General features: G+C 45.7%; 1 protein-coding gene across 50 annotated transcripts in view; it reads right to left on the bottom strand.

Annotated features, from left to right (window-relative positions):
• The window catches only part of LOC118373607 (BCAS3 microtubule associated cell migration factor-like), a 222985-nt gene that overhangs the window by 71484 nt on the left and 124001 nt on the right, over window positions 1-27500 (bottom strand). For all 50 annotated transcript variants that reach the window (XR_008139533.1, XM_052521480.1, XM_052521501.1 and 47 more), the window contains 6 exons: window positions 21706-21830; window positions 21184-21349; window positions 20695-20795; window positions 12608-12708; window positions 4707-4903; window positions 4435-4532 (listed from right to left, as the gene is read on the bottom strand). Coding sequence is in view for 49 of the 50 variants with exons in the window: in XM_052521480.1 (XP_052377440.1) it covers window positions 4435-4532; window positions 4707-4903; window positions 12608-12708; window positions 20695-20795; window positions 21184-21349; window positions 21706-21830 (788 nt within the window). In the remaining variant the exon portion in view is untranslated. The remainder of the gene's footprint in view (window positions 1-4434; window positions 4533-4706; window positions 4904-12607; window positions 12709-20694; window positions 20796-21183; window positions 21350-21705; window positions 21831-27500) is intronic.

Raw genomic sequence — 27500 nt, 5'->3', positions numbered from 1 at the left:
ATAGAGAGAGAGAGACGATAGAGAGAGAGAACGATAGAGAGAGAGAACGATAGAGAGAGAGAGAACGATAGAGAGAGAGAGAGAAGAGAGAGAGAGAGAGAGAAAGATAGAGAGAGAGAGAGAGAGAGAGAACGATAGAGAGAGAGAGAACGATAGAGAACGAGAGAGAAACGATAGAGAGAGAGAACGATAGAGAGAGAGAGAACGAAGAGAGAGAGAGAACGATAGAGAGAGAGAACGATAGAGAGAGAGAGACGATAGAGAGAGAGAACGATAGAGAGAGAACGATAGAGAGAGAGAACGATAGAGAGAGAGAACGATAGAGAGAGAGAGAGAACGATAGAGAGAGAGAGAACGATAGAGAGAGAGAACGATAGAGAAGAACGATAGAGAGAGAATAGAGAGAGAGAGAACGATAGAGAGAGAGAGACGATAGAGAGAGAGAAGAACGATAGAGAGAGAACGATAGAGAGAGAGAAAACGATAGAGAGAGAGAGAACGATAGAGAGAGAGAACGATAGAGAGAGAGAGACGATAGAGAGAGAGAACGATAGAGAGAGAGAGAACGATAGAGAGAGAGAGAGATAGAACGATAGAGAGAGAGAAACGATAGAGAGAGAGAACGATAGAGAGAGAGAAACGATAGAGAGAGAACGATAGAGAGAGAGAGAACGATAGAGAGAGAGAACGATAGAGAGAGAACGATAGAGAGAGAAACGATAGAGAGAGAGAACGAGAGAGAGAGAGAAGAGAGAGAGAGAGAGAACGATAGAGAGAGAGAACGATAGAGAGAGAAGAACGATAGAGAGAGAGAGAACGATAGAGAGAGAGAACGATAGAGAGAGAGAGAACGATAGAGAGAGAGAGAAGAGAGAGAGAGAGAGAACGATAGAGAGAGAGAGAACGATAGAGAGAGAGAACGATAGAGAGAGAGAACGATAGAGAGAGAGAACGAGAGAGAACGATAGAGAGAGAGAACGATAGAGAGAGAGAATGATAGAGAGAGAACGATAGAGAGAGAGAATGATAGAGAGAGAACGATAGAGAGAGAGAACGAGAGAGAGAGAAACGATAGAGAGAGAGAAACGATAGAGAGAGAGAACGAGAGAACGATAGAGAGAAACGATAGAGAGAGAGAACGATAGAGAGAGAGAACGATAGAGAGAGAGAACGATAGAGAGAGAGAACGATAGAGAGAGAACGATAGAGAGAGAGAAACGATAGAGAGAGAGAGAACGATAGAGAGAGAGAGAACGAGAGAGAGAGAGAACGATAGAGAGAGAGAACGATAGAGAGAGAGAACGATAGAGAGAGAGAACGATAGAGAGAGAGAACGATAGAGAGAGAGAACGATAGAGAGAGAGAGAACGAGAGAGAGAGAACGATAGAGAGAGAGAACGATAGAGAGAGAAACGATAGAGAGAGAGAACGATAGAGAGAGAGAACGATAGAGAGAGAGAGAACGATAGAGAGAGAGAACGATAGAGAGAGAGAACGATAGAGAGAGAGAACGATAGAGAGAGAGAACGATAGAGAGAGAGAACGATAGAGAGAGAACGATAGAGAGAGAGAACGATAGAGAGAGAGAGAACGATAGAGAGAGAGAGAACGATAGAGAGAGAACGATAGAGAACGATAGAGAGAGAGAACGATAGAGATAGAGAGAGAACGATAGAGAGAGAAGAGATAGAGATAGAGAGAGAGAGAACGATAGAGAGAGAGAGAACGATAGAGAGAGAGAACGATAGAGAGAGAGAGAACGATAGAGAGAGAGAGAACGATAGAGAGAGAGAGAAGAGAGACGATAGAGAGAGAGAAACGATAGAGAGAGAGAGAACGATAGAGAGAGAGAGAACGATAGAGAGAGAGAGAACGATAGAGAGAGAGAGATAGAGAGAGAGAGAACGAGAGAGAGAGAAACGATAGAGAGAGAGAGAGAAACGATAGAGAGAGAACGATAGAGAGATATAGAGAGAGAGAAACGATAGAGAGAGAGAACGATAGAGAGAGAGAGAGATAGAGAGAGAGAGAGAAACGATAGAGAGAGAGAGAACGATAGAGAGAGAGAGAGAGAAGAACGATAGAGAGAGAGAACGATAGAGAGAGAGAGAATGATAGAGAGAGAGAGAACGATAGAGAGAGAGAACGAGAGAGAGAGAGAACGATAGAGAGAGAGAGAACGAGAGAGAGAACGATAGAGAGAGAGAACGATAGAGAGAGAGAGAACGATAGAGAGAGAGAACGATAGAGAGAGAGAACGAGAGAGAGAGAGAACGATAGAGAGAGAGAGAAAGAGAGAGAGAGAACGAGAGAGAGAACGAGAGAGAGAGAGAGAACGATAGAGAGAGAACGATAGAGAGAGAGAGAACGATAGAGAGAGAGAACGATAGAGAGAGAGAACGATAGAGAGAGAACGATAGAGAGAGAACGAGAGAGAGAGAGAACGATAGAGAGAGAGAGAACGATAGAGAGAGAGAGAACGATAGAGAGAGAGAGAAAGATAGAGAGAGAGAGAACGATAGAGAGAGAGAACGATAGAGAGAGAGAGAACGATAGAGAGAGAGAGAAACGATAGAGAGAGAGAGAACGATAGAGAGAGAGAAACGATAGAGAGAGAGAAACGATAGAGAGAGAGAACGATCAGAGAGAGAGAGAACGATAGAGAGAGAGAGAACGATAGAGAGAGAGAAGAACGATAGAGAGAGAGAACGATAGAGAGAGAGAAACGATAGAGAGAGAGAACGAGAGAGAACGATAGAGAAGAGAGAGAACGATAGAGAGAGAGAACGAGAGAGAGAGAGACGATAGAGAGAGAGAGAACGATAGAGAGAGAAAACGATAGAGAAGAGAACGAGAGAGAGAGAGAGAACGATAGAGAGAGAGAGAACGATAGAGAGAGAGAGAACGACAGAGAGAGAGAGAACGATAGAGAACGATAGAGAGAGAGAGAACGATAGAGAGAGAGAGAACGATAGAGAGAGAGAGAACGATAGAGAGAGAGAGAACGATAGAGAGAGAGAGAACGATAGAGAGAGAGAGAAACGATAGAGAGAGAAGAACGATAGAGAGAGAGAACGATAGAGAGAGAGAGAGAGAGAAGATAGAGAGAGAGAGAACGATAGAGAGAGAGAGAACGATAGAGAGAGAGAACGATAGAGAGAGAGAACGATAGAGAGAGAGAGAACGATAGAGAGAGAGAGAACGATAGAGAGAGAGAACGATAGAGAGAACGATAGAGAGAGAACGGTAGAGAGAGAACGATAGAGAGAGAGAGAACGATAGAGAGAGAGAACGATAGAGAGAGAACGATAGAGAACGATAGAGAGAGAACGATAGAGAGAGAGAGAACGATAGAGAGAGAGAACGATAGAGAGAGAGAGAACGATAGAGAGAGAACGATAGAGAGAGAACGATAGAGAGAGAGAGAATGATAGAGAGAGAGAGAACGAAAGAGAGAGAGAGAACGATAGAGAGAGAGAGAACGAAAGAGAGAGAGAGAACGATAGAGAGAGAGAGAACGAAAGAGAGAGAGAGAATGTAAGAATGTACTTTGTTGATGATGTAGGTTTTGGGTGAAAGGGAGTGGGATACCTCGTCAAAACAGGGCCTTGTGCTTCAAGTGAAGATACAGTGGTGATAAAACAAACAAGGTTACTGTACCTTCTACATCCAAGGCCTTTACTATTAATCGACTCAATCACCGGATCATAAGACCACAACATCATACCAGTCACATTGATCCCAACGGTGGCTTCACGATGACATAAAACAAGCACTAAATCCAATTGGGATTCTCACAAGATCAGTATAACAGCAATAACCCCTAGAGAACAACACTGTACGTGCCGGCTTTCATCTCAACATGATTGGATTAAACCCTAACTGCCTAACAGGATGAAGAAAAGGCCAAACGTAAAAAGACACTATCTTTAAAGCAGATCAATCTAATCTAATTCACAGATGAGACCAGAAAGGTCTACATTAGGTCCACTCATCCAATCACAATGCAGGGTTATGATTATGGTTATCACTAGGGTGATTTCTGGCTTGGATACTGTGAAAAGTCCGACTAGATTATCATGTTGGTCATTATGTGGCTGGTTTTAAAGGGTGAATGTGATTGTGTGTCTGAACAGAAAAACAAAAGCTTGAGTGTAGGCTAGGCCCACAGCCAAAATGTTATGATCATTATGAAGAAGACACAGTTCACACAGGTCATGGGTTTTGCATTCGTGTGTGTGTGTGTTGTGTGGTGTGTGGTGTGTGGTGTGTGGTGTGTGTGTGTGTGTGTGTGTGTGTGTGTGTGTGTGTGTGCGCACAGACAATCTGTATTGAACCAGGTACAGACATCTGTACACAGTCCCATACCACAAATATACAGACAGACAGGACAGACAGGACAGACGGTAGAGTATATAGTAGCATGGTTCCTACCTGATCCTGTATCAATGACCGTCCCCTGTCCCCTCCGTTCAGCCACCAGCCGAGAGGAACCAGGCATGCTGACCGGCTCAGAACGCACCGGCTGGATCCTACACACACAGACATGTATAATGTTACGATGTGTGTGTTTATTTAACTGCTGTTATGTTGTGTTTATTTGCAGATTTCATGTCATTTATACAGTATATATAATTAGTATCATTGAGACCTGTTAAAAATAGCATAAGTTACAGACAACTACGGCAGCATGATTGTCCACCTACCTGAGACTGTGTAGGTCCAGGTCATCAGTGTGGAAGTCCAACAGAGGCTGTTGAATGTCGCTGGGGCCCTGGGACTGCAGCACGGAGGAGGAGGAGGAGATGACCGTAGTCTGACCAGATGGGTGGATGGTCTTAAACTGGAACTGAGGACCCATCCACAGCCGACGGTGAGGCCCTGTGTGGGTGACTATCTCCACCTGGTAGGGGCCAGACAACAACGTTAGCAATAGCACTGGAATGGATAGTGCACTTATCTTTGTTTTATTTCATTTAGGTAGAACTAAATACTGGTCCTGTGTTTGTATACAAACTGCTGAAAACCAGTCTCCCATTTGGGACTAATAAAATAACTACTACAGCGTCACTGTCCACATCCGTTCAGGATGTAAACCTGTCAGACTAAAGCCTGTTGTCCACAGAGACAAGCCGATGTAGTCCCAGTGAGCTGGCGGGCGGGGCGGCGTGAGTTAGGGGAAGAGGAAATGAGGGAGACAGATTTCCATGGCAATGGGATTAGAGGACGAGCGTCAGAGCCACATTAGCGTCACTGTTTCAGAGAAATGCCACCGTGGCCGTTATGGCTCAGGAACTCTGCAGCGTCTGCCCCCTGAGTGATGGCATGGTGGGCATTAAGATGACAGCGTGGTAGACTCCAGAAAGGTCTGTCAGTAATGTTACAATAGATGGATGGGGAGATGAGGAGAGGACAGAACAATTCTAACGAGCTTTTACCTCTCTTTACACCCAATCCCTCTCTGCCCTTTCCCTCAATCCCTCTCTGCCCTTTCCCTCAATCCCTCTCTGCCCTCTCCCTCAATCACTCTCTGCCCTCTCCCTCAATCCCTCTCCCTCAATCCCTCTCTGCACTCTCCCTCAATCCCTCTCTGCCCTCAATCCCTCTCTGCCCTCAATCCCTCTCTGCCCTCGCCCTCAATCCCTCTCCCTCAATCTCTCTCTGCCCTCAAAATCTCTCTCTGCCTCAATCCCTCGCTCTCATTATCTCCCTTATCCCCTCTCCAACTCTCTTTCTCACTAAGAGCTCCTCTCAATCCTTCGGTCTTGTTTATTTAACACAGGCTCCCCTCCTTCCACACTTATGTCTATTTGGCTGTGGAAGAGCCAAGACAGGGGTGACAGCATAGGGTCTCATAATACGTCCATGGGGTGTGAGTGATAAGTGGTTTGGCACAGCTGTGTAAATTAGGCCACACACAGACACACAGACAGACAGACAGAGGATTTCAGTGTGTGTACATTAGTGTCGCCCAGCCCCAGAGATCAACAGATGCCATGGCTCTCTTCAGTGTCGGGGCGCAGGGCCAGATGTTGGTCTCTCACCTCCGTCCTCCTGTCTGTCACGCCCTGTCCTGACATACTGTGCCTGACAATACGAGTTATCACAGAGTTGTGTAGAGCTCACAGAACCACCAAAGGACTGTTGATAGAACAGCTTAGGGACGTCTGATATGTAGTCACTGTATAGCACAGGAAGTGGAGGAGGGAGAGAATTATAGTCCAGTCTCCAGAGGCCTGGTCGCTACTGCAATAACCCAATAGAATGTGTCATGACCGTCAGAGCCTGACCTGATGGCTTGATGGAGGGGTATTGAAACCAGGATAAGGGGGAATCTGTGGTGCTGCTTCTGGCATTGTTGTCATCTGACAGACCTGAGACCCACTTACACTATTACGCACCAAAGCTATGTCCCAAATGGCCCCCTATTCAATATATAATGCATTACTTTTGACCAGAATTATGGGCCCTGGTAAAAAGTAGTGCACTATAAAGGGAAACGGGGGACATTTGGGACACAAGCAATGTCTCCTGAGTCGCGCTACATACAGCGCCCAGACGGACGGCACACACCAAAGGTCACGATGTGGCGCTTCAATAGAAAAAAGCAGATCCATCTGATTCTGAACACTGCTGATAATCTAATGAAGGAATATCATTTAATGACATCCACAAGACAGCGGTGCTCTAACTCAATCTATCCATTATCATCATACTATACATGTTTCACTATTTATCCTCCAGACTATTGTACAGAACAGAATTGACAGCATGACCTTGGAAGGCTTGTTTCTACAATGGATCAAGACAAGTGTTCTGTCTTCCAGTGCCATTTCACATTTGAATTTGAAAGGCGACAAGGTAAGTGTGTTGGGATAAACTGGAGGACAAGTGAGATGCCATGTTGAGGAGCCTCATCCAATGATTTACAGGAGCTATTCAGTGTCAGAATTAGTCATTTAAAATTCACTGTGCTGTTTCCTGAGGATAGCACTGCTACAACCTCCGAGTCCTGTGGTATCTTTCTTGAGTGCAATAAGTCAGAACCTCGGCTTAACTAGTTTGTCTGACAGACACCACCCCCCCCCATAGTACTGTGTCCCCATCACTGCTTGGGAGTTTGAAGCACAACCTTATCAAAACAGCACAACTCCCCCTAGTGGCCTGGCTGCCAATCTCCATTAAAAAGACTTCACCTGGCTAATAATAGCACGGCGCAAGCATCAATACGGCCAAGCTTCAGTGTTTTTGGTGCAGGAGATGGTAGAAAGACGTTGTTGGGTTTGGCTCCCGGCAAAACTATCATAGTGGCTACGAACCACAGAATAACTTGGAAACATTTACCCCAATCCATTATATATGGCCAGAAATGATTACTGGAGGAGATGTGATGGTTCCTTGCAGAGATTAGGCTCCAGACAAGAGGGAGTGAAGGGTTAACCAAGCTGAAGATAGTGGGGTCATACAGTTGAAATCGGAAGTTTACATACACTTATTTTGGAGTCATTAAAACTAGTTTTTCAACCACTCCACAAATTTCTTGTTAACAAACTATAGTTTTGGCGAGTCGGTTAGGACATCTACTTTGTGCATGACACAAGTCATTTTTCCAACAACAGACATATTATTTCACTTATAATTCACAGTATCCCAATTCCAGTGGGTCAGAAGTTTACATACACTAAGTTGACTGTGCCTCAAAACAGCTTGGAAAACTCCAGAAAATAATTTAATGGGTTTAGAAGCTTCTGATAGGCTAACTGACATTATTTGAGTCAATTAGAGGTGTACCTGTGGATGTATTTCAAGGCCTACCTTCAAACTCAGTGCCTCTTTGCTTGACATCATGGGAAAATCAAAAGAAATCAGCCAAGACCTCTGAAAATAAATTGTAGACTTCCACAAGTCTGGTTAATCCTTGGGAGCAATTTCCAAACGCCTGAAGGTACCACGTTCATCTGTACAAACAATAGTATGCAAGTATAAACACCATGGGACCACGCAGCCGTTATACCACTCAGGAAGGAGACGTGTTCTGTCTCCTAGAGATGAACGTACTTTGGTACGAAAAGTGCAAATCAATCCCAGAACAACAGCAAAGGACCATGTGAAGATGCTGGAGGAAACAGGTACAGAAGTATCTATATCCACAGTAAAAACGAGTCCTATATCAACATAACCTGAAAGGCCGCTCAGCAATGGAAGAAGCCACTGCTCCAAAACCGTCATAAAAAAGCTAGACTACGGTTTGCAACTGCACATGGGGACAACGATTGTACTTTTTGGAGAAATGTCTTCTGGTCTGATGAAAAAAAAAATAGAACTGTTTGGCCATAATGACCATCGTTATGTTTGGAGGAAAAAAGGGAGGCTTGCAAGACGAAGAACACCATTCCAACCGTGAAGCACGGGGGTACAGCATCATGTTGTGGGGGTACTTTGCTACAGGAGGGACTGGCGCACTTCACAAAATAGATGGCACCATAAGGAAGGAAAATTATGTGGATATATTGAAGCAACATCTCAAAACATCAGTCAGGAAGTTAAAGCTTCCAAATGGACAATGACCCCAAGCATACTTCCAAAGTTGTGGCAAAATGGCTTAAGGACAACAAAGTCAAGGTATTGGAGTGGCCATCACAAAGCCTTGACCTCAATCCTATAGAAAATGTGTGGGCAGAACTGAAAAAGCATGTGCGAGAAAGGAGGCCTACAAACCTGACTCAGTTACACCAGCTCTGTCAGGAGGAATGGGAATTCACCCAACTTATTGTGGGAAGCTTGTGGAAGGCTATCTGTAATGTTAAATATCCCAACCATACAGTGCCTTCGGAAAGTATTTAGACCCCACAACTTTTTCCACATTTTGTTACGTTACAGCCTCATTCTAAAATTAATTAAACACACAATACCCAATAATGACAAAGCAAAAACAGGTATTTTATTTTTTAAATACATTTTCAAAAGAATCTAACTGAAACATCACATTTTCATAAGTATTCAGACCCTTTACTCAGTACTTTGTTTAAGCAGCTTTGGCAGCGATTATAGCCTCGAGTCTTCTTGGGTACGACGCTACAAGCTTGACACACCTGTATTTGGGGCGTTTCTCCCATTCTTCTCTGCAGATCCTCTCAAGCTCTGTCAGGCTGGATGGGGAGCGTCGCTGCACTTAGCCTAGACAACGCAGGAGTGGTTTTGAGACGTGTGCTTAAGGTCATTATCCTGTTAAAAGGTGAACCTTCACCCAAGTCTGAGTTCCTGAGAGCTCTGGAGCAGGTTTTCAAGGATCTCTCTGTACTTTGCGCTGTTTATCTTTCCCTCGATCCGGACTAGTTTCCCAGTCCCTGCTGCTGAAAAACATCCCCACAGCATGATGCTGCCACCACCATGCTTCACTGTAGGGATGGTGCCAGGTTTCCTCCAGACTTGATTTCGTCAGACCAAAGAATATTGTTTCTCATGGACAGAGTCCTTTAGGTGCCTTTTGGCAAACTCCAAGTGGGCTGTCATTTGCCTTTTACTGAGGAGTGGCTTCCATCTGGCCACTCTACCATAAAGGCCTGGTTGGTGCTGCAGAGATGGTTGTCCTTCTGGAAGGTTCACCCATCTTCGCAAAGGAACACTGGAGCTCAGCCAGAGTGACCATTGGACTCTTGGTCACCTCCATGATGAGCCCTTTTTGGAACCACCAAGTACGAGTGTTGGTGGTTCCAAACTTAATCCATTTAAGAATGATGGAGGCCACTGTGTTCTTGGGGACCTTCAATGCGGCAGACATTTTTGTGGGACCTTATATAGACAGGTGTGTGCCTTTCCAAATCATGTCCAATTAATTGAATTTAACACAGGTGGACTCCAATCAAGTTGTAGAAACATCTCAAGGATGATCAATGGTAACAGGATGCACCTAAGCTCAATTTTGAGTCCGTGTGTAGATTAAAGAAAAACTATTCCTCAGCAATCTATTTTAGAATAAGGCTGTAACATAACAAAATGTGGAAAAAGTCAAGGGGTCTGAATACTTTCCGAAGGCACTGTATATCCCTCCAAACCACATCTCACGGCAGTACTCAGTGCCAAAATGACCACTATTTGGTATTAGATTAAAATGTAATCTTATTTCATGCTGTAATAGTGGCATCATGCACCGCTGGACAAAGACAAGGAATCTAAGAGTCAAGAGCCACTTAGTCCAAAAACCACCTATTAGCTCCTGGGTCATTCCACCAATTAGGTGCCTTTTGAGTAAGTTAACTTGGTGGAAAAAACAAACACATTCTGTCATAAAGAACACAAAAAACTTTCTCCCATCTCAAAAATGACTAGAGTAAGTGCCTATTAAGCGCCAAATAAAGTAACAGGGTTGACCGTAACGGGGTTGACGATTTCATCTTAAATCAGCCATGAATCCTCTCGTGACAGGGGGAAAGGAAGCTTGGAGGGCAGGGAGTGGCGATTGAATGCAGGCTTCACAAAAAAGGTTTTGTCTATCTATGGGTGACAGGGTTGACATGTTATACTTGACACATACAGTTTTCCACCAAAAAACAACAGAAAATGGCCAAAGAGTAGAACCAGCTGCTTTTACACTAGGATATAACTATTAGATGTTCGTGATTTCTTTTGAAAAAAATATCTATAAAGGAATAGTTTCACCATATTAAAATGAGAGTTCAGTTCCTGTAACAGGATTGACCTTAAAATGATGTACAGGGTTTGTTTTTTTATACCTTAAAATGAATCACTAATAACACTAAATAATCATCTTAAGAAATGATTTTGTCAAAGCAATAACTAGGGTTTTACAATGACAGTAAAACATTTGAGACATGTTGGGGTTAAGTAGGTTAAATGTTTGCAGAAGTCACAGAGAATGCAGAGGGACATGTCAAAATGCACAATTTGGGAACTTTATCAAGTCTTTATTCATTTAAAAAAATCAGGTTTGTAGAATTTTCTTAGTGCTGTACAATATACACTGCTCAAAAAAATAAACACCACAATGTAACTCCAAGTCAATCACACTTCTGTGAAATCAAACTGTCCACTTAGGAAGCAACACTGATTGACAATACATTTCACATGCTGTTGTGCAAATGGAAGAGACAACAGGTGGAAATTATAGGCAATTAGCAAGACACCCCCAATAAAGGAGTGGTTCTGCAGGTGGTGACCACAGACCACTTCTCAGTTCCTATGCTTCCTGGCTGATGTTTTGGTCACTTTTGAATGCTGGCGGTGGTTTCACTCTAGTGGTAGCATGAGACGGAGTCTACAACCCACACAAGTGGCTCAGGTAGTGCAGCTCATCCAGGATGGAACATCAATGCGAGCTGTGGCAAGAAGGTTTGCTGAGTCTGTCAGCATGGTATCCAGAGAATGGAGGCGCTACCAGGAGACAGGCCAGTACATCAGGAGACGTGGAGGAGGCCGTTGAGGGCAACAACCCAGCAGCAGGACTGCTACCTCCGCCTTTGTGCAAGGAGGAGCACTGCCAGAGCCCTGCAAAATTACCTCAAGTAGGCCACAAATGTGCATGTGTCTGCTCAAACGGTCAGAAACAGACTCCATGAGGGTGGTATGAGGGCCCGGCGTCCACAGGTGGGGGTTGTGCTTACAGCCCAACACCGTGCAGGACGTTTGGCATTTGCCAGAGAACACCAAGATTGACAAATTCGCCACTGGTGCGCTGTGCTCTTCACAGATGAAAGCAGGTTCACACTGAGCACATGTGACAGACGTGACAGAGCCTGGAGACGCCGTGGAGAACGTTCTGCTGCCTGCAACATCCTCCAGCATGACTGGTTTGTCGGTGGGTCAGTCATGGTGTGGGGTGGCATTTCTTTGGGGGGCCGCACAGCCCTCCATGTGTTCGCCAGAGGTAGCCTGACTGCCATTAGGTACCGAGATGAGATCCTCAGTCCCCTTGTGAGACCATATGCTGGTGTGGTTGGCCCTGGGTTCCTCCTAATGCAAGACAATGCTAGACCTCATGTGGCTGGAGTGTGTCAGCAGTTCCTGCAAGAGGAAGGCATTGATGCTATGGACTGGCCTGCCCGTTCCCCAGACCTGTAGTGTGGTTTTCCACTTTAATTTTGAGTGTGACTCCAAATCCAGACCTCCATGGGTTGATAAATTTGATTTCCATTGATAATTTTTGTGTGATTATGTTGTCAGCACATTCAACTATGTAAAGAAAAAAGTATTTAATAAGAATATTTCATTCATTCAGATCTAGGATGTGTTATTTTTAGTGTTCCCTTTATTTTTTTGAGCAGTGTATTAAAGGGCACTTAATTTAGTATAACAGGCTCTTCAAAATTCAATATTTGGGCACAATTTCGACTTAAAATGTCGAAAGGCACTGATTTCCCCCCTACCGGCTAGTGCCAAGGATAAGTCCTTTATGAGAGAAAATAAATAGTTTGCTGAGTGATAGGCTCTTGAAGGGATGACTGTCCCATTTTGTTATAGCCCAGCATTAATAAACCTGATCTATCCGGTAACTGAGCATCAACCCTTTAGATTACCTGAATCAGGCGTGTTTCATGATGTTGACTTGGTTATCACTCAAGAGGTGCCAGCCGGGCAGTGTCCGTCTCACCTGTGAGAGCCACTCCTCGTCCTCCTGTCCGCTGTGGTCTGACGTCAGGCTGTCGTAAGACTCGTGGCGCGTGACAGGACCCGGGCTTCCAGGGGGCACCACTGTGGACACAGAGAGAGGTTGATGGTGTTTGTAAGAGTGAGAGAGAGAAAGAAAGCGAGAGACAGACAGACAGACAAGGAGAGAGAGAAAAAGCTCACGTTTTTCCTGTTGGCTTGTTTCTCTGACACTCAGTTAAGAGAGCAAAAATGGCATGTGTGTGCCTGAGTGTGTGTAGGAGCATGTGTAAGTGAGAGAGAACATGTGTACACACTCATGTGTGTGAGTGAGCGCGCATGTGTGTGTGTGTGTGTGTGTGAGGCGCCGTCAGCAGCACAGGCAGAGAGGCACCCAGACAGACAGAGTATCAACACGCGTGAATAGGCAGGAGTAGAGAATTAAGCTCAATGTGTCAAATCTGTCTTTTCTTCTGGCACCTCGGGGCCTACCACCCCACCCCACCCCACCCCCACACCCCCAGTCCGTGGTGAATTTGTTTAATGCAGGAATGACTAATAAAGTTGTTAAGTTCTCATCTGGAGCGCACAAGGTGCTGCTGTCTCTTACGCCCCCTCTCTTGCCTTTTCTCTCCCTCGCTCTCTCTCTCTCTCTGGGTCTCTCTGAGTCTCTCTCTGAGCAGGTGTTGGGAGGCTTCTTAAGGAGGTGTGCTTGTCGGCTTGACACCACATACACAGCGGCGCTGTAACAAATACCTCGACTGACACTCTTCCACTGTGGAGAGGCTGACCTTATTTTCCTAAAAGCTTGTAACACACCGCTCTCACCTGCTCTGGAGAGACAGGTAGCGTGAAGGTGTGTGTGGTTCCTAGCCAGACTTATGTTGCTCTCTAACAAAGCCTGCTTATGTTACTTATAAAACAAAATCATTACTACCCCTCCCTCCTTCCTTCCATCGCTCTCCCCCCTGCTCTACTCTTGCTCTCTGACCCTTGGGGGCAATAGCTGTTCCCTAATTAATTATTGATGCTTTGGAGCAGTTGTTGGCTGGCTCGGGTTACGCCGTTGTGGGGGTGGGGGGGCTTCCATTGGCCTGAGAGAGCCGGACGGACATGCTCCTGAGTGGGGAGGCAGTGGTCATCCCCAAGGGCCAAGCACAGACAGACCTCTGTGTGTGCGTGTGTGTTAGCGAATGTAGGGATATAGAGACAGACTGACCCCACCAAACAGTTACAGACATATCTACCAGAGTGAGTAGCTGGATAAATATATAGACAGATCAATAGACAGCCATTGGGTCTGCTGCTTTTAAGGTCTTCACAGACTTCCTTAACCCTTTACACTCTCGGGAATTGGCCGATATGGACACGGCTAAATGGAAATGTTTCTTCCAGAAGAAATATGAAAGGCATATGCATAAGCATGGTAGCAATTTAAAGGTAAGAGTTTAAAGATTATGGGAAAATGATTAGACCAAGGTTGAGGACAACAGTTCACCTGACACAAGAATCCAAACATTACACTGCTGATTGTGTGCAATTCACCACTTCTCCTGGAAAATATGGAGTAGGTGCAACATAAAACCATGACAAGGGTTTGAGTGAGAGGACTAACTGGTGTCTCCAAGTGGTCACAGTTCCTAAGTCATTTCAATGTATTTTTCTGACTGAAAGAAAAGTCTTCAACTATAAGGTGTTTAAGCTCTTCTAGCTGTGATGCTGAGGAACTACAGCAAGCACACTTGTAGTTGTTGGGAACACAATCCTACATCCTCGCCATCCCTTTCACAATTACTGTTGTTGTTTATGCAATCCAAAAACGGCCCATTATAAATCTGGGCCAGGTGGGCAAGCGTGTTCTGTTCCAACATGACTAGTTGTAAAATACGATCTTACAGTGTTTCACTTGGCAATTCAGAGAAAAATAACATCCTTTTGATGTGCAGACAGCAGTCATGCATTCAGGAAAAGTTTTTCTTCCCAGCACAGCAGATGGCTATACTGGTCCACTAATACACGACTATTAAAGGCCCACTACACTACCTGTCTGAAACGGTGTACTATTTCATTAACGCAAGACGGCATATTTGCTTCAGTGATAGTTGATAGCAAAGACTACAATCTGAACTGACTCAGGCGGAATAATATAACCATTCCTATGAAGTAGAATTATAACAAATTTATGGTGTTTATAAGGCAAATCTGATTGGTGTAAATCAGAGGAGACACACAGTGAGTGGTCTGGTCAAGGCCAGTAGCAGGAGGAAATGCAGGGATGCATCCAAAATGGCACCCTATTCCCTATATAGTGCACTGGTCAAAAGTAGTGCACTATATCGGAATATGGTGTAATTTCAGACAGAGTTAGTTATCTGGTGGATGACAGTAGCAGTAACAGCAGGTAAAGAGAGTAGACCCAGAACAAAGCAGGGCCAGATATTGATCAGGTCTGACTGATGACCTGATCTCTGGGGAGAGATAAGACTAATAATCTGAGGTTGTCTCTCTCACTGATCAGTCCTTTTTGACAATTCGGAAGACCAGTTGGGATAATGTCACTATTTGACAAGGCCGGCTTGTACAGTGCTTGTCTATGGCTGATCCTCCTTTCCCACGTTTTCTTTAACAAACAGCCCAGCGGTAGAGACCAAATCGGCCCGGCGGTAGAGACCAATCGGCCCGGCGGTAGAGACCAATCGGCCCGGCGGTAGAGACCAATCAGCCCGGCGGTAGAGACCAATCAGCCCGGCGGTAGAGACCAATCAGCCCGGCGGTAGAGACCAATCAGCCCGGCGGTAGAGACCAAATCAGCCCGGCGGTAGAGACCAAATCAGCCCGGCGGTAGAGACCAAATCAGCCCGGCGGTAGAGACCAATCAGCCCGGCGGTAGAGACCAATCAGCCCGGCGGTAGAGACCAATCAGCCCGGCGGTAGAGACCAGCCAGCCCGGCGGTAGAGACCAAATCAGCCCGGCGGTAGAGACCAATCAGCCCGGCGGTAAAGACCAAACAGCCCAGAGGTAAAGACCAATCAGCCCAGAGGTAAAGACCAATCAGCCCGGCGGTAGAGACCAATCAGCCCGGCGGTAAAGACCAATCAGCCCGGCGGTAGAGACCAATCAGCCCGGCGGTAAAGACCAATCAGCCCGGCGGTAGAGACCAATCAGCCCGGCGGTAAAGACCAAACAGCCCAGAGGTAAAGACCAATCAGCCCAGAGGTAAAGACCAACAAGCACAGAGGTAAAGACCAACCAGCCCAGAGGTAAAGACCAACCAGCCCAGAGGTAAAGACCAAACAGCCCAGAGGTAAAGACCAACCAGCCCAGAGGTAAAGACCAAACAGCCCAGAGGTAAAGACCAACCAGCCCAGAGGTAGAGACCAAATCAGCCCGGCGGTAGAGACCAAATCAGCCCGGCGGTAGAGACCAAACAGCCCGGCGGTAGAGACCAATCAGCCCGGCGGTAGAGACCAATCAGCCCGGCGGTAGAGACCAATCAGCCCGGCCAATCAGCCCGTAGAGACCAATCAGCCCGGCGGTAGAGACCAATCAGCCCGGCGGTAGAGACCAAACAGCCCGGCGGTAAAGACCAAACAGCCCAGAGGTAAAGACCAAACAGCCCAGAGGTAAAGACCAATCAGCCCAGAGGTAAAGACCAATCAGCCCAGCGGTAGAGAGCCAATCAGCCCAGGGTAAAGACCAATCAGCCCGGCGGTAGAGACCAATCAGCCCGGTAGAGACCAATCAGCCAGCCCGGGCGGTAAGACCAAATCAGCCCGTAAAGACCAATCAGCCCGGCGGTAGAGACCAATCAGCCCAGAGGTAAAGACCAATCAGCCCAATCAGGGCGGTAGAGACCAATCAGCCCAGAGGTAAAGACCAAACAGCCCAGAGGTAAAGACCAATCAGCCCGGCGGTAGAGACCAATCAGCCCGGCGGTAGAGACCAAACAGCCCGGCGGTAGAGATCAACCAGCACAGAGGTAAAGACCAACCAGCCCAGAGGTAAAGACCAACCAGCCCAGAGGTAAAGACCAAACAGCCCAGAGGTAAAGACCAACCAGCCCAGAGGTAAAGACCAACCAGCCCAGAGGTAAAGACCAAACAGCCCAGAGGTAAAGACCAACCAGCCCAGAGGTAAAGACCAACCAGCCCAGAGGTAAAGACCAACCAGCCCAGAGGTAAAGACCAACCAGCCCAGAGGTAAAGACCAAACAGCCCAGCGGTAAAGACCAAACAGCCCAGAGGTAAAGACCAAACAGCCCAGAGGTAAAGACCAAACAGCCCAGAGGTAAAGACCAAACAGCCCAGAGGTAAAGACCAAACAGCCCAGAGGTAAAGACCAAACAGCCCAGAGGTAAAGACCAAACAGCCCAGAGGTAAAGACCAAACAGCCCAGAGGTAAAGACCAACCAGCCCAGAGGTAAAGACCAACCAGCCCAGAGGTAAAGACCAAACAGCCCAGAGGTAAAGACCAAACAGCCCAGAGGTAAAGACCAAACAGCCCAGAGGTAAAGACCAAACAGCCCAGAGGTAAAGACCAAACAGCCCAGAGGTAAAGACCAAACAGCCCAGCGGTAAAGACCAAACAGCCCAGAGGTAAAGACCAAACAGCCCAGAGGTAAAGACCAAACAGCCCAGAGGTAAAGACCAAACAGCCCAGAGGTAAAGACCAAACAGCCCAGAGGTAAAGACCAAACAGCCCAGAGGTAAAGACCAAACAAGCCCAGAGGTAAAGACCAAACAGCCCAGAGGTAAAGACCAAACAGCCCAGAGGTAAAGACCAAACAGCCCAGAGGTAAAGACCAAACAGCCCAGCGGTAAAGACCAAACAGCCCAGCGGTAAAGACCAAACAGCCCAGAGGTAAAGACCAAACAGCCCAGAGGTAAAGACCAAACAGCCCAGAGGTAAAGACCAAACAGCCCAGAGGTAAAGACCAAACAGCCCAGCGGTAAAGACCCAGAGGTAAAGACCAAACAGCCCAGAGGTAAAGACCAAACAGCCCAGAGGTAAAGACCAAACAGCCCAGAGGTAAAGACCAAACAGCCCAGAGGTAAAGACCAAACAGCCCAGCGGTAAAGACCCGCTCCCGCTGGCCTCGGAAGTCTCTCACTCAGCCAATTAGCGGTTATTGACAAGGCCGTGGCGCATCGTCATGGTAGAAGGCCCAGGAGACAGCCAGCCCGCCACAGTTACTACATTATGAAAGGAATCTAGGGGCTAAACTTTATTTTAGTATTCTTATCTGTTATTATTTCTTATTGTTGTTGCATCAACTTGTACATCTGACAAATAAATATTGAAACTAGGGGGAGGCCAGGGCCAAAAAGCACCAGCGCAGCCACCACTGAAGTGTCCAGCCTACTCAGAGGAGCCAGCCAGAAGATCAGGGAGGTCAATTATTCCCGCCATGTTTGCCTCGGTGAAGTCTTGCGGCCGGGGAAGAGGTGTCTGAACACACAGCTATATGAATACAGCCCCCACACTTCAAAAAAACAGAAAATATACCCTAAATCTCAAGAATGAATGCTGCAAATGGGGAAGGAAAAAAAGCCTCACATTCGTCAATCGTGTGGTGGTGTTATTCTAAGGGATCCGACCACAGGTTTAAATCTACTCAAGACACCTCAGGGCAACACAAATTGGCCCCATTTATTCACATTGGGCCTTTTAGACTAAAAAGGGTCTCTGTTTCTCCTAACTGGCTGGCTGAGCCATTCACATAACAGTGACTGAGCCATCAAAGCTGGATGGAGACAGCATTTATGAGGCCAGCACGTCATCCTCATATCTCACTGTGTCTGTCCGTGAGTGAGTGAGTGAGTGAGTGAGTGAGTGAGTGAGTGAGTGAGTGAGTGAGTGAGTGTCTGAGAGTGTGTGTGTGTCTGTCTGAGTGTGTGTGTGTGTGTCTGAGTGTGTGTGTGTGTCTGAGTGTGTGTGTGTGTGTCTGAGTGTGTGTGTGTCTGAGTGTGTGTGTGTGTCTGAGTGTGTGTGTGTGTCTGAGTGTGTGTGTGTGTCTGTCTGTGAGTGTGTGCACCTCTCTCTCTCCGTCTCTTATCATCCCCAGCAGTGTAGTGGAGTTGCTGTTTACCAGGCTGTGGCAGAGCAGAGCGGGCCCAGAGCGGTGCTAGTGGGGTGGGCAGACGGACAGGTAGAGATAGTGACCATGAAGTGGCGCCACCGCTGCTTTTAATCACCAGCCTGCGAGGCTCCTCTCCGGCTGGGCTGGCATGACCCTGAGCTCCATCCCTCCACAGCAACATGCATTTTTAATCACACCGGTCATTCAATATAAAGAGAGCAGCAGCTGTCAATCACACAACATGTAAACACTCTAACCCCAAACTCTAGAAGGTTGTGGAACCCAGCTAGGTCCCTGAATACACACTCATTTGCAGATCTAAAAAAGATACCAGTGATTTATCATACCCCCCTGCCTCGCTCCCTCCCTCTCTCCATATTTCTCTTTGTGACCTCATCTCCTCCACGTCTCTCAATTTCTCTGTCTTCTTCGCTTTCCTATCCCTTTCTCCTCCCGTCACACACTCCTTCTGCTTGTTGACATTTGAGGTAGTATCTACTACGTAAACTAGACCCTGATACTGTAGTTTGTATTGGAGCAGGGTGGAGAGCAGCAGCTTCTCCCTCCATAAACTCTGATCTTTACACACCACTGGAGAAGGCCAACACAGTGTGTGTGTTGTGTGGCATCCCCGGGTCAGATTGGCCCCCCCTGGATCACATCATCTCTGCCCATCCATCTGCTGGTGAGCGGAGTGGACGCACAGTGTTATGAAACAGAACGGGTGCAAAGCGGAGGAAGGAAAGGTGGCACTCCGTGAGCCGTAGTAGCATGCAGGAAACGCCTGGGGGTGGAGCGGAGCAATGGGTAGAAGTACAAGACGGCAAATGAAGTAAGTGCATATTGTATTGACCTGGGTGTGTGAGCGCGATAGGGTTGGTGCTGCACATCACTAATTGGAGCTATTTGTGAGAAAGCACCGAGACTAAATCATTATGCACTCTGTCTGGCCCATTGTGCCCTCTGTCTGGCCCATTGTGCCCTCTGTCTGGCCCATTGTGCCCTCTGTCTGGCCCATTGTGCCTTCTCACAGGACCAAGTCACAAAAAACCCAGCGCCGATGCCCGCTGCCGAACAATCACACCAACTTAACTTCATTGCTCTGACACTAGAAAGGACTATTAGAACTCATTTGAGAAAATATCATACTCATTCAGCCCTGAGCACTGGGAGAATGTCCCCCTCCCAAATGGCACCCTATTCCCTATAGTGCACTACTGTTGACCATAGGATGCAGGTCAAAAGTAGTACACTAAGTAGGGAATAGGGTGCCATTTGGGAGGTAGACATTTTAGCGTAGAATAGAGGAGACAGAAGAACAAGCACACGGGATGAGAAGGGGATTTGCCCCAACGGCACTTCAAGAGCTAATTACTGATTTATGTTTATGATTATGCAGCTAATGCAACAACGCACAGTTATAACAGAGGTTAAGTTAAATGTGTGGCCATCCGTGTACACTCTGCCCTCCAGAGTCACCCTCCTCTTCCCTCTGCCATCTCCAGCCTCCACAGCCTGTCACATATCAACCTGAAGTGCTTGGTGCTCTTTGAACTTGTTACTGAGTTAGGAGGAGTTGAGGCTGGCTAATCGGCTTCATTTGAATGAGTTGAGTGGAGTTGGTTGAGCTGTTAGCGTTGTCATGCTGACTTGTCCAGACGAGGCAGACACAGCGACACACTGTGACAAAGACTTGATGGAAAGCGCCGTACAGATGGAACAGAACGGATGAAAAGCTGATAGTTTGTGTGATAAGAGATCTGAGGCCAGAGTACTACTCAGATGGACTGATGTCTGATCTCCACTGAGGGTTTTAAGAGGGAACAGGGATGTAATGGAGGAGGACTGAAAGGGTCCTACTCTCAGCATGTCACCAATAAGAAGGCAAAGACAATCTCCCATAGAGAATAAACAGTAGGAATCAGTCGGCTTCAGCTCTGGCACCGGGCTAATGGTGTACACATACACACGCACAAATAGTACATATACACACACAGTGTATAACACTTACATCCAGCCAGGAGGTATTGGTAATATTGCAACAGGTCAGAGGCCAGCACCAGAGGGTGGTTGGAGAGAAAGGGAGGCTGCAGCTCATTCCACAGTGGAGTCCTGTAACAACAAAACACAACAAACACACAGTCAATTACAGAGATCTCAGGATCTCTCCCAAATGGCACCCTATTCCCAATGTAGTGCACTACTGTATAAATCACATACAGTAATGTACATAAATCTTCATAACATTAACCACAGCTTAGCAGAGGGGGAAAAACTGTGTGTGTGTGTGTGTGTGTGTGTGTGTGTGTGTGTGTGTGTGTGTGTGTGTGTGTGTGTGTGTGTGTGTGTGTGTGTGTGTGTGTGTGTGTGTGTGTGTGTGTGTGTGTGTGTGTGTGTGTGTGTGTGTGTGTGTGTGTGTGTGTGTGTGTGTGTGTGTGTGTGTGTGTGTGTGTTGTGTGTGTGTTGTGTGTTGTGTGTGTTGTGTGTAAGGGTCAGTTACCTGGCCAGGCTCCAGCAGGCCCGTGGACTTGTGTTGAGCTCCAGGGGTGTGTCATCGCTGATCTTCTGGGCTGTGCTGATTGGCCGAGGCTCCAGGACATGCTCCACTAGGGTGCCATAGCAACTGAGGATGTAGAGGGACTCCACCACTGACCGGCTGGACTGGTCTGAGGAACAGGGGAGGTCAAAAGGTCAACGTTACAAAGTAAGAGGAGCGTGGTGTTGTGACATTGCTAAGTGTTTTGTCTACTTCGCCCAGCATCTCCCTGAGTGGGTTTGTACTTCCTTGACCTTAATGTTGGGTCTACACAGGGGGCTTAGAAAGGTCAATGCACAGATCCAAGTCAAATGGTATTTGCGATTCTCACACCGATTTTAAACTTCTACATTTTGCCAAATGAAAACTAAATGAAAGTGTTTTAGCGTGATGGTGGTTTTGGGGGTAACAGCTAGGATACTAATGCACTAGTGGGATATGTAATGATAAACATAATGCGACAAAGCCAAAGCGACCCCTCCTCACCTTTCTCTCTCTTCATGTTGGGGTTGGTCATGTACCAGGAGCGTGAGGCAGCAAAGACAGCAGCCACACAGAACTCTCCTCCACTGGACTTACTGGGGGAGATCTGGGGGGGAGGCTTGGTTTTGCTGCAGGAGAAAGAGCGAAAGAGAGAGGGGGTGAGTGGGTAGCAGAACACAGCCGAAGGGACACAGGGTTCTCCTCTTGGAGAAAATAAAGGCTGGCGGTTTGAGTTGTTAGATCAACTAAAGCTGTAGTTAAAGAATGAGAGAATGATACCAATCTGGTTTGAGATATTAAAGTTCAAACACTGTCACATCTGTGAACAAAGAACAAGCCAAGCTTTTAATACAATTACATTTCATGCGATTTAACAAAATAAAGAGATGAGCATGACTTAAAATGAAGTGCATTGGTAGCAGCAAAAAATAGAAGACAGAAATCTTTTTTTGCCCTGAATTGTCTCCAATTTCACTGTGCCGGTGTTTGGACAAATGATTTATGTACTGGTCTCTACTATTCAGCCAATTAAAAACAGCATTAGACATAATACAGGATCCAACACAGGGTTCCTGCAGTCGGAACGGGATAACGTGTGTCTCTGTGTGTATTCCCATTCCAGTAGATCAGCTCTGTAGTTGATGACGCCCTTCCTTTTGTCATGAAGCATGTCATGTACACTGAAACCACCACAGGCTGGCCTGACCATTGACTGTACTGAGGACTGGGTTTGTCCACACGCCGGAAAACACACACATGAATAGAACTGAGTTCCAGTGGATGCCATAATGGTTATCACTTGAACATGAATCTCGAATGCTGCTAGTCTTCCAGCTACTTCCCCTAGTCTCACTTTGAGTTAGCCGTTTGAGAGAATTTACTGGGAGTTATTGGATTATTCAGACATGTCAGGACCATTTGGATGAAAGGTTCAGTATGGTGACAGTGCTGCATATGCTAGTGATGGGAGAACAGTAGCGGAGTGGCCTGGTATTATTGTCCAGCCCTATAACCAAGGTGGACAGTAAAACCCCCGGTTTTCACTCACACACACTCCAAGATTTTGGAACATGAAAATTCTCTATAATGAAATGTAATATTCAACAATTCACTTCTAATCAATTCCTCAAACATTTTCCATACTATCTACCCCAAAGTGGTTAAGTTGAATCCAGTGTGAAGGCATACTGTCCAGTACTGGAACTATCCTTGGTCTCACAGCCTCAAACTGACACAGCCTGACACACTAACACAGCCTGCACACTAATAGGTGTTGAATGACCTGTTGTGGGCCTCAACTCTCCCTCCTCTTCCCTTATAACTGTCAGCAGCTGGTAAATGACTCACAGGACGAGGGGAGATGTTGATGTCTTAGTTTAGCCGACACCGTGTGATGGGTGTTTCTGGGTAGAACAGGGGGAAGGCCTTAGTGGCTGTGTATTTATTAGTGTTGGATAAAGAGGGAGGCTGAATAACCAAATATCTACAGTAAGCCGTGCTAGCTGATGAGAGAGAGATAGGAACATGTCAGGATATTGCCTTGGCTTACTCTACGGCCCTCTCTCTCCTCCTCGGGATCTGTCCATCCGTCCGATTGTCTGTCTGTCTGTCTGTCAGTGTGTACAGGAGATAGAGCCATGAAAACATCAGAGTCTCGGCCGGACGGCCAGGGATCTGCCAATACAGCACACTGCATCCTTCAAACTCCGCATTCCCTCTCTCCCTCTCCCTTTTCTCTTCCAGTCAGTCACACTCTCTACGTTTTCTCATTCAGTCAGTCACTCTCTACGTTTTCTCATTCAGTTACTCTCTCTACGATTTCTCATTCAGTCACTCTCTACGTTTTCTCATTCAGTCACTCTCTACGTTTTCTCATTCAGTCACTCTCTCTCTGTTTTCTCATTCAGTCACTCTCTCTACGTTTTCTCATTCAGTCACTCTCTCTACGTTTTCTCATTCAGTCACTCTCTACGTTTTCTCATTCAGTCACTCTCTCTCTGTTTTCTCATTCAGTCACTCTCTCTCGTTTTCTCATTCAGTCACTCTCTCTACGTTTTCTCATTCAGTCACTCTCTCTACGTTTTCTCATTCAGTCACTCTCTCTCTACGTTTTCTCATTCAGTCACTCTCTCTACGTTTTCTCATTCAGTCACTCACTCTACGTTTTCTCATTCAGTCACTCTCTCTACGTTTTCTCATTCAGTCACTCTCTCTCTACGTTTTCTCATTCAGTCACTCTCTCTACGTTTTCTCATTCAGTCACTCTCTCTACGTTTTCTCATTGTCACTCTCTCTCTACGTTTTCTCATTCAGTCACTCTCTCTCTACGTTTTCTCATTCAGTCACTCTCTCTACGTTTTCTCATTCAGTCACTCTCTCTCTCCGTTTTCTCATTCAGTCACTCTCTCTCTACGTTTTCTCATTCAGTCATTCTCTCTCTACGTTTTCTAATTCAGTCACTCTCTCTTCGTTCTCATTGTCACTCTATGTTTTCTCATTCAGTCACTCTCTACGTTCTCATTCAGTCACTCTCTCTCTACGTTTTCTCATTCACTCACTTTCTCTACATTCTCATTCAGTCACTCTCTCTCTACGTTTTCTCATTCAGTCACTCTCTACGTTTTCTCATTCAGTCACTCTCTCTACACTTTCTCATTCAGTCACTCTCTACGTTTTCTCATTCAGTCACTCTCTACGTTTTCTCATTCAGTCACTCTCTCGTTTTCTCATTCAGTCACTTTCTTTTCTCATTCAGTCACCACTCTCTCACGTTTCTCATTCAGTCACTCTCTCTACGTGTCACATTCAGTCACTCTCTCTATGTTTCTCATTCTCTCTCTACGTTTATTCATTGTCACTCTCTCTCTACGTTTTCTCATTCAGTCAGCTACTCTCTCTACGTTTTCTCATTGTCACTCTCTCTCTATGTTTTCTCATTCTCTCTCTACGTTTATTCATTGTCACTCTCTCTCCACGTTTTCTCATTCACTCACTCTCTCTACGTTTTCTCATTCAGTCACTCTCTCTCTACGTTTTCTCATTGTGTCACTCTCTCTCTGCTTTCTCATTCAGTCACTCTCTCTCTACGTTTTCTCATTCAGTCACTCTCTCTACGTTTTCTCATTCAGTCACTCTCTCTCTTCGTTTTCTCATTGTCACTCTCTCTCTACGTTTTCTCATTCAGTCACTCTCTCTCTACGTTTTCTCATTCAGTCACTCTCTCTCTACGTTTTCTCATTCAGTTACTCTCTCTCTCTACGTTTTCTCATTCAGTCACTCTCTCTCTCTACGTTTTCTCATTCAGTCACTCTCTCTCCCTTTTCTCTTCCAGTCACACACTCTACGTTTTCTCATTCAGTCACTCTCTACGTTTTCTCATTCAGTCAGTCACTCTCTCTACGTTTTCTCATTTTCACTCTCTATGTTTTCTCATTCAGTCACTCTCTACGTCCTCATTCAGTCACTCTCTCTCTACGTTTTCTCATTCAGTTACTCTCTCTACGTTTTCTCATTCAGTCACTCTCTCTACGTTTTCTCATTCAGTCACACTCTCTCTACGTTTTCTCATTCAGTCACTCTCTCTACGTTTTCTCATTCAGTTACTCTCTCTACGATTTCTCATTCAGTCACTCTCTCTACGATTTCTCATTCAGTCACTCTCTACGTTTTCTCATTCAGTCACTCTCTCTACGTTTTCTCATTCAGTCAGTCACTCTCTCTACGTTTTCTCATTCACTCACTCTCTCTCTACGTTTTCCCATTCAGTCACTCTCTATGTTCTCATTCAGTTACTCTCTCTACGATTTCTCATTCAGTCACTCTCTCTACGTTTTCTCATTCAGTCACTCTCTCTACGTTTTCTCATTCAGTCACTCTCTCTCTACGTTTTCTCATTCAGTCACTCTCTCTCTACGTTTTCTCATTCAGTCACTCTCTCTACGTTTTCTCATTCAGTCACTCTCTACGTTTTCTCATTGTCACTCTACGTTCTCATTGTGTCACTCTCTCTCTACGTTTTCTCATTCAGTCACTCTCTCTACGTTCTCATTCAGTCACTCTCTCTCTCTACGTTCTCTCATTCAGTCACTCTCTCTCTACGTTCTCATTCAGTCACTCTCTCTCCATTTTCTCATTCAGTCACTCTCTCTCCCTTTTCTCTTCCAGACACACACTCTACGTTTTCTCATTCAGTCAGTCACTCTCTCTACGTTTTCTCGTTGTCACTCTCTCTACGTTTTCTCATTCACTCACTCTCTCTCTACGTTTTCCCATTCAGTCACTCTCTCTCTACGTTCTCATTCAGTCACTCTCTCTACGATTTCTCATTCAATCACTCTCTCTACGTTTTCTCATTCAGTCACTCTCTCTACGTTTTCTCATTCAGTCACTCTCTCTCGTTTTCTCATTCAGTCACTCTCTCTCTCGTTTTCTCATTCAGTCACTCTCTCTACGTTTTCTCATTCAGTCACTCTCTCTACGTTTTCCCATTCAGTCACTCTCTCTCTACGTTTTCTCATTCAGTCACTCTCTCTCTATGTTCTCATTCAGTTACTCTCTACGATTTCTCATTCAGTCACTCTCCGTTTTCTCATTGTCACTCTCTACGTTCTCATTCAGTCACACTCTCTGTTTTCTCATTCAGTCACTCTCTCTACGTTTTCTCATTGTCACTCTCTCTCTATGTTCTCATTCAGTCACTCTTTCTACGTTTTCTCATTGTCACTCTCTACGTTCTCATTCAGTCACACTCTCTGTTTTCTCATTCAGTCACTCTCTCTACGTTTTCTCATTGTCACTCTCTCTCTATGTTCTCATTCAGTCACTCTTTCTACGTTTTCTCATTCAGTCACTCTCTCTACATTTTCTCATTCAGTCACTCTCTCTCCCTTTTCTCATCCAGTCACACACACTACGTTTTCTCATTCAGTCACTCTCTCTCTACGTTTTCTCATTCAGTCACTCTCTCTCTACGTTTTTTCATTGTCACTCTCTCACGTTTTCTCATTCAATCACTCTCTCCGTTTTCTCATTCAATCACTCTCTCCGTTTTCTCATTCAGTCACTCTCTCTCTACATTTTCTCATTGTCACTCTCTCTGTTTTCTTATTGTCACTCTCTCTCTATGTTTTCTCATTCACTCACTCTCTACGTTCTCATTCAGTCACTCTCTACGTTCTCTCATTCAGTCACTCTCTCTCTACGTTTTCTCATTCGTCACTCTCTACGGTTTCTCATTCAGTCACTCTCTCTACGTTTTCTCATTCAGTCACTCTACGTTCTCATTCAGTCACTCTCTCTCTACGTTTTCTCATTCCGTCATTCTCTCTCTATGTTCTCATTCAGTTACTCTCTACGATTTCTCATTGTCACTCTACGTTTTCTCATTGTCACTCTACGTTTTCTCATTGTCACTACGTTTTCTCATTGTCACTACGTTTTCTCATTACGTTTTCTCATTGTCACTACGTTTTCTCATTCAGTCACTATCTCTCTACGTTTTCTCATTCAGTCACTCTACGTTTTCTCATTCAGTCACTCTCTACGTTCTCATTGTCACTCTCTCTCTATGTTCTCATTCACTCACTCTCTCTGTTTATCAACCTCTCTAATGCAACATCTGCAATATCAAAGTATGACTAATATGGTGAAGATGGGAAACAACAAATCCTGTTCCACGCTCTGGATCTCTCTCTAACAGAATCAATGATATGGGAGCTGGTGAATGGTTTGGGGAGGGAGGCAAAGAGGGTTGGGGGCATGTGTTAGTCATAACAGAACACGTAACCTCACCCACCATG

Source organism: Oncorhynchus keta, chromosome 1, assembly GCF_023373465.1.
Source record: "Oncorhynchus keta strain PuntledgeMale-10-30-2019 chromosome 1, Oket_V2, whole genome shotgun sequence".
NCBI classification, from domain to species: Eukaryota; Metazoa; Chordata; class Actinopteri; order Salmoniformes; family Salmonidae; genus Oncorhynchus; species Oncorhynchus keta.
Note: the sequence above shows the minus strand (reverse complement) of the source record. Positions and strands in the feature narration are given on the sequence as shown.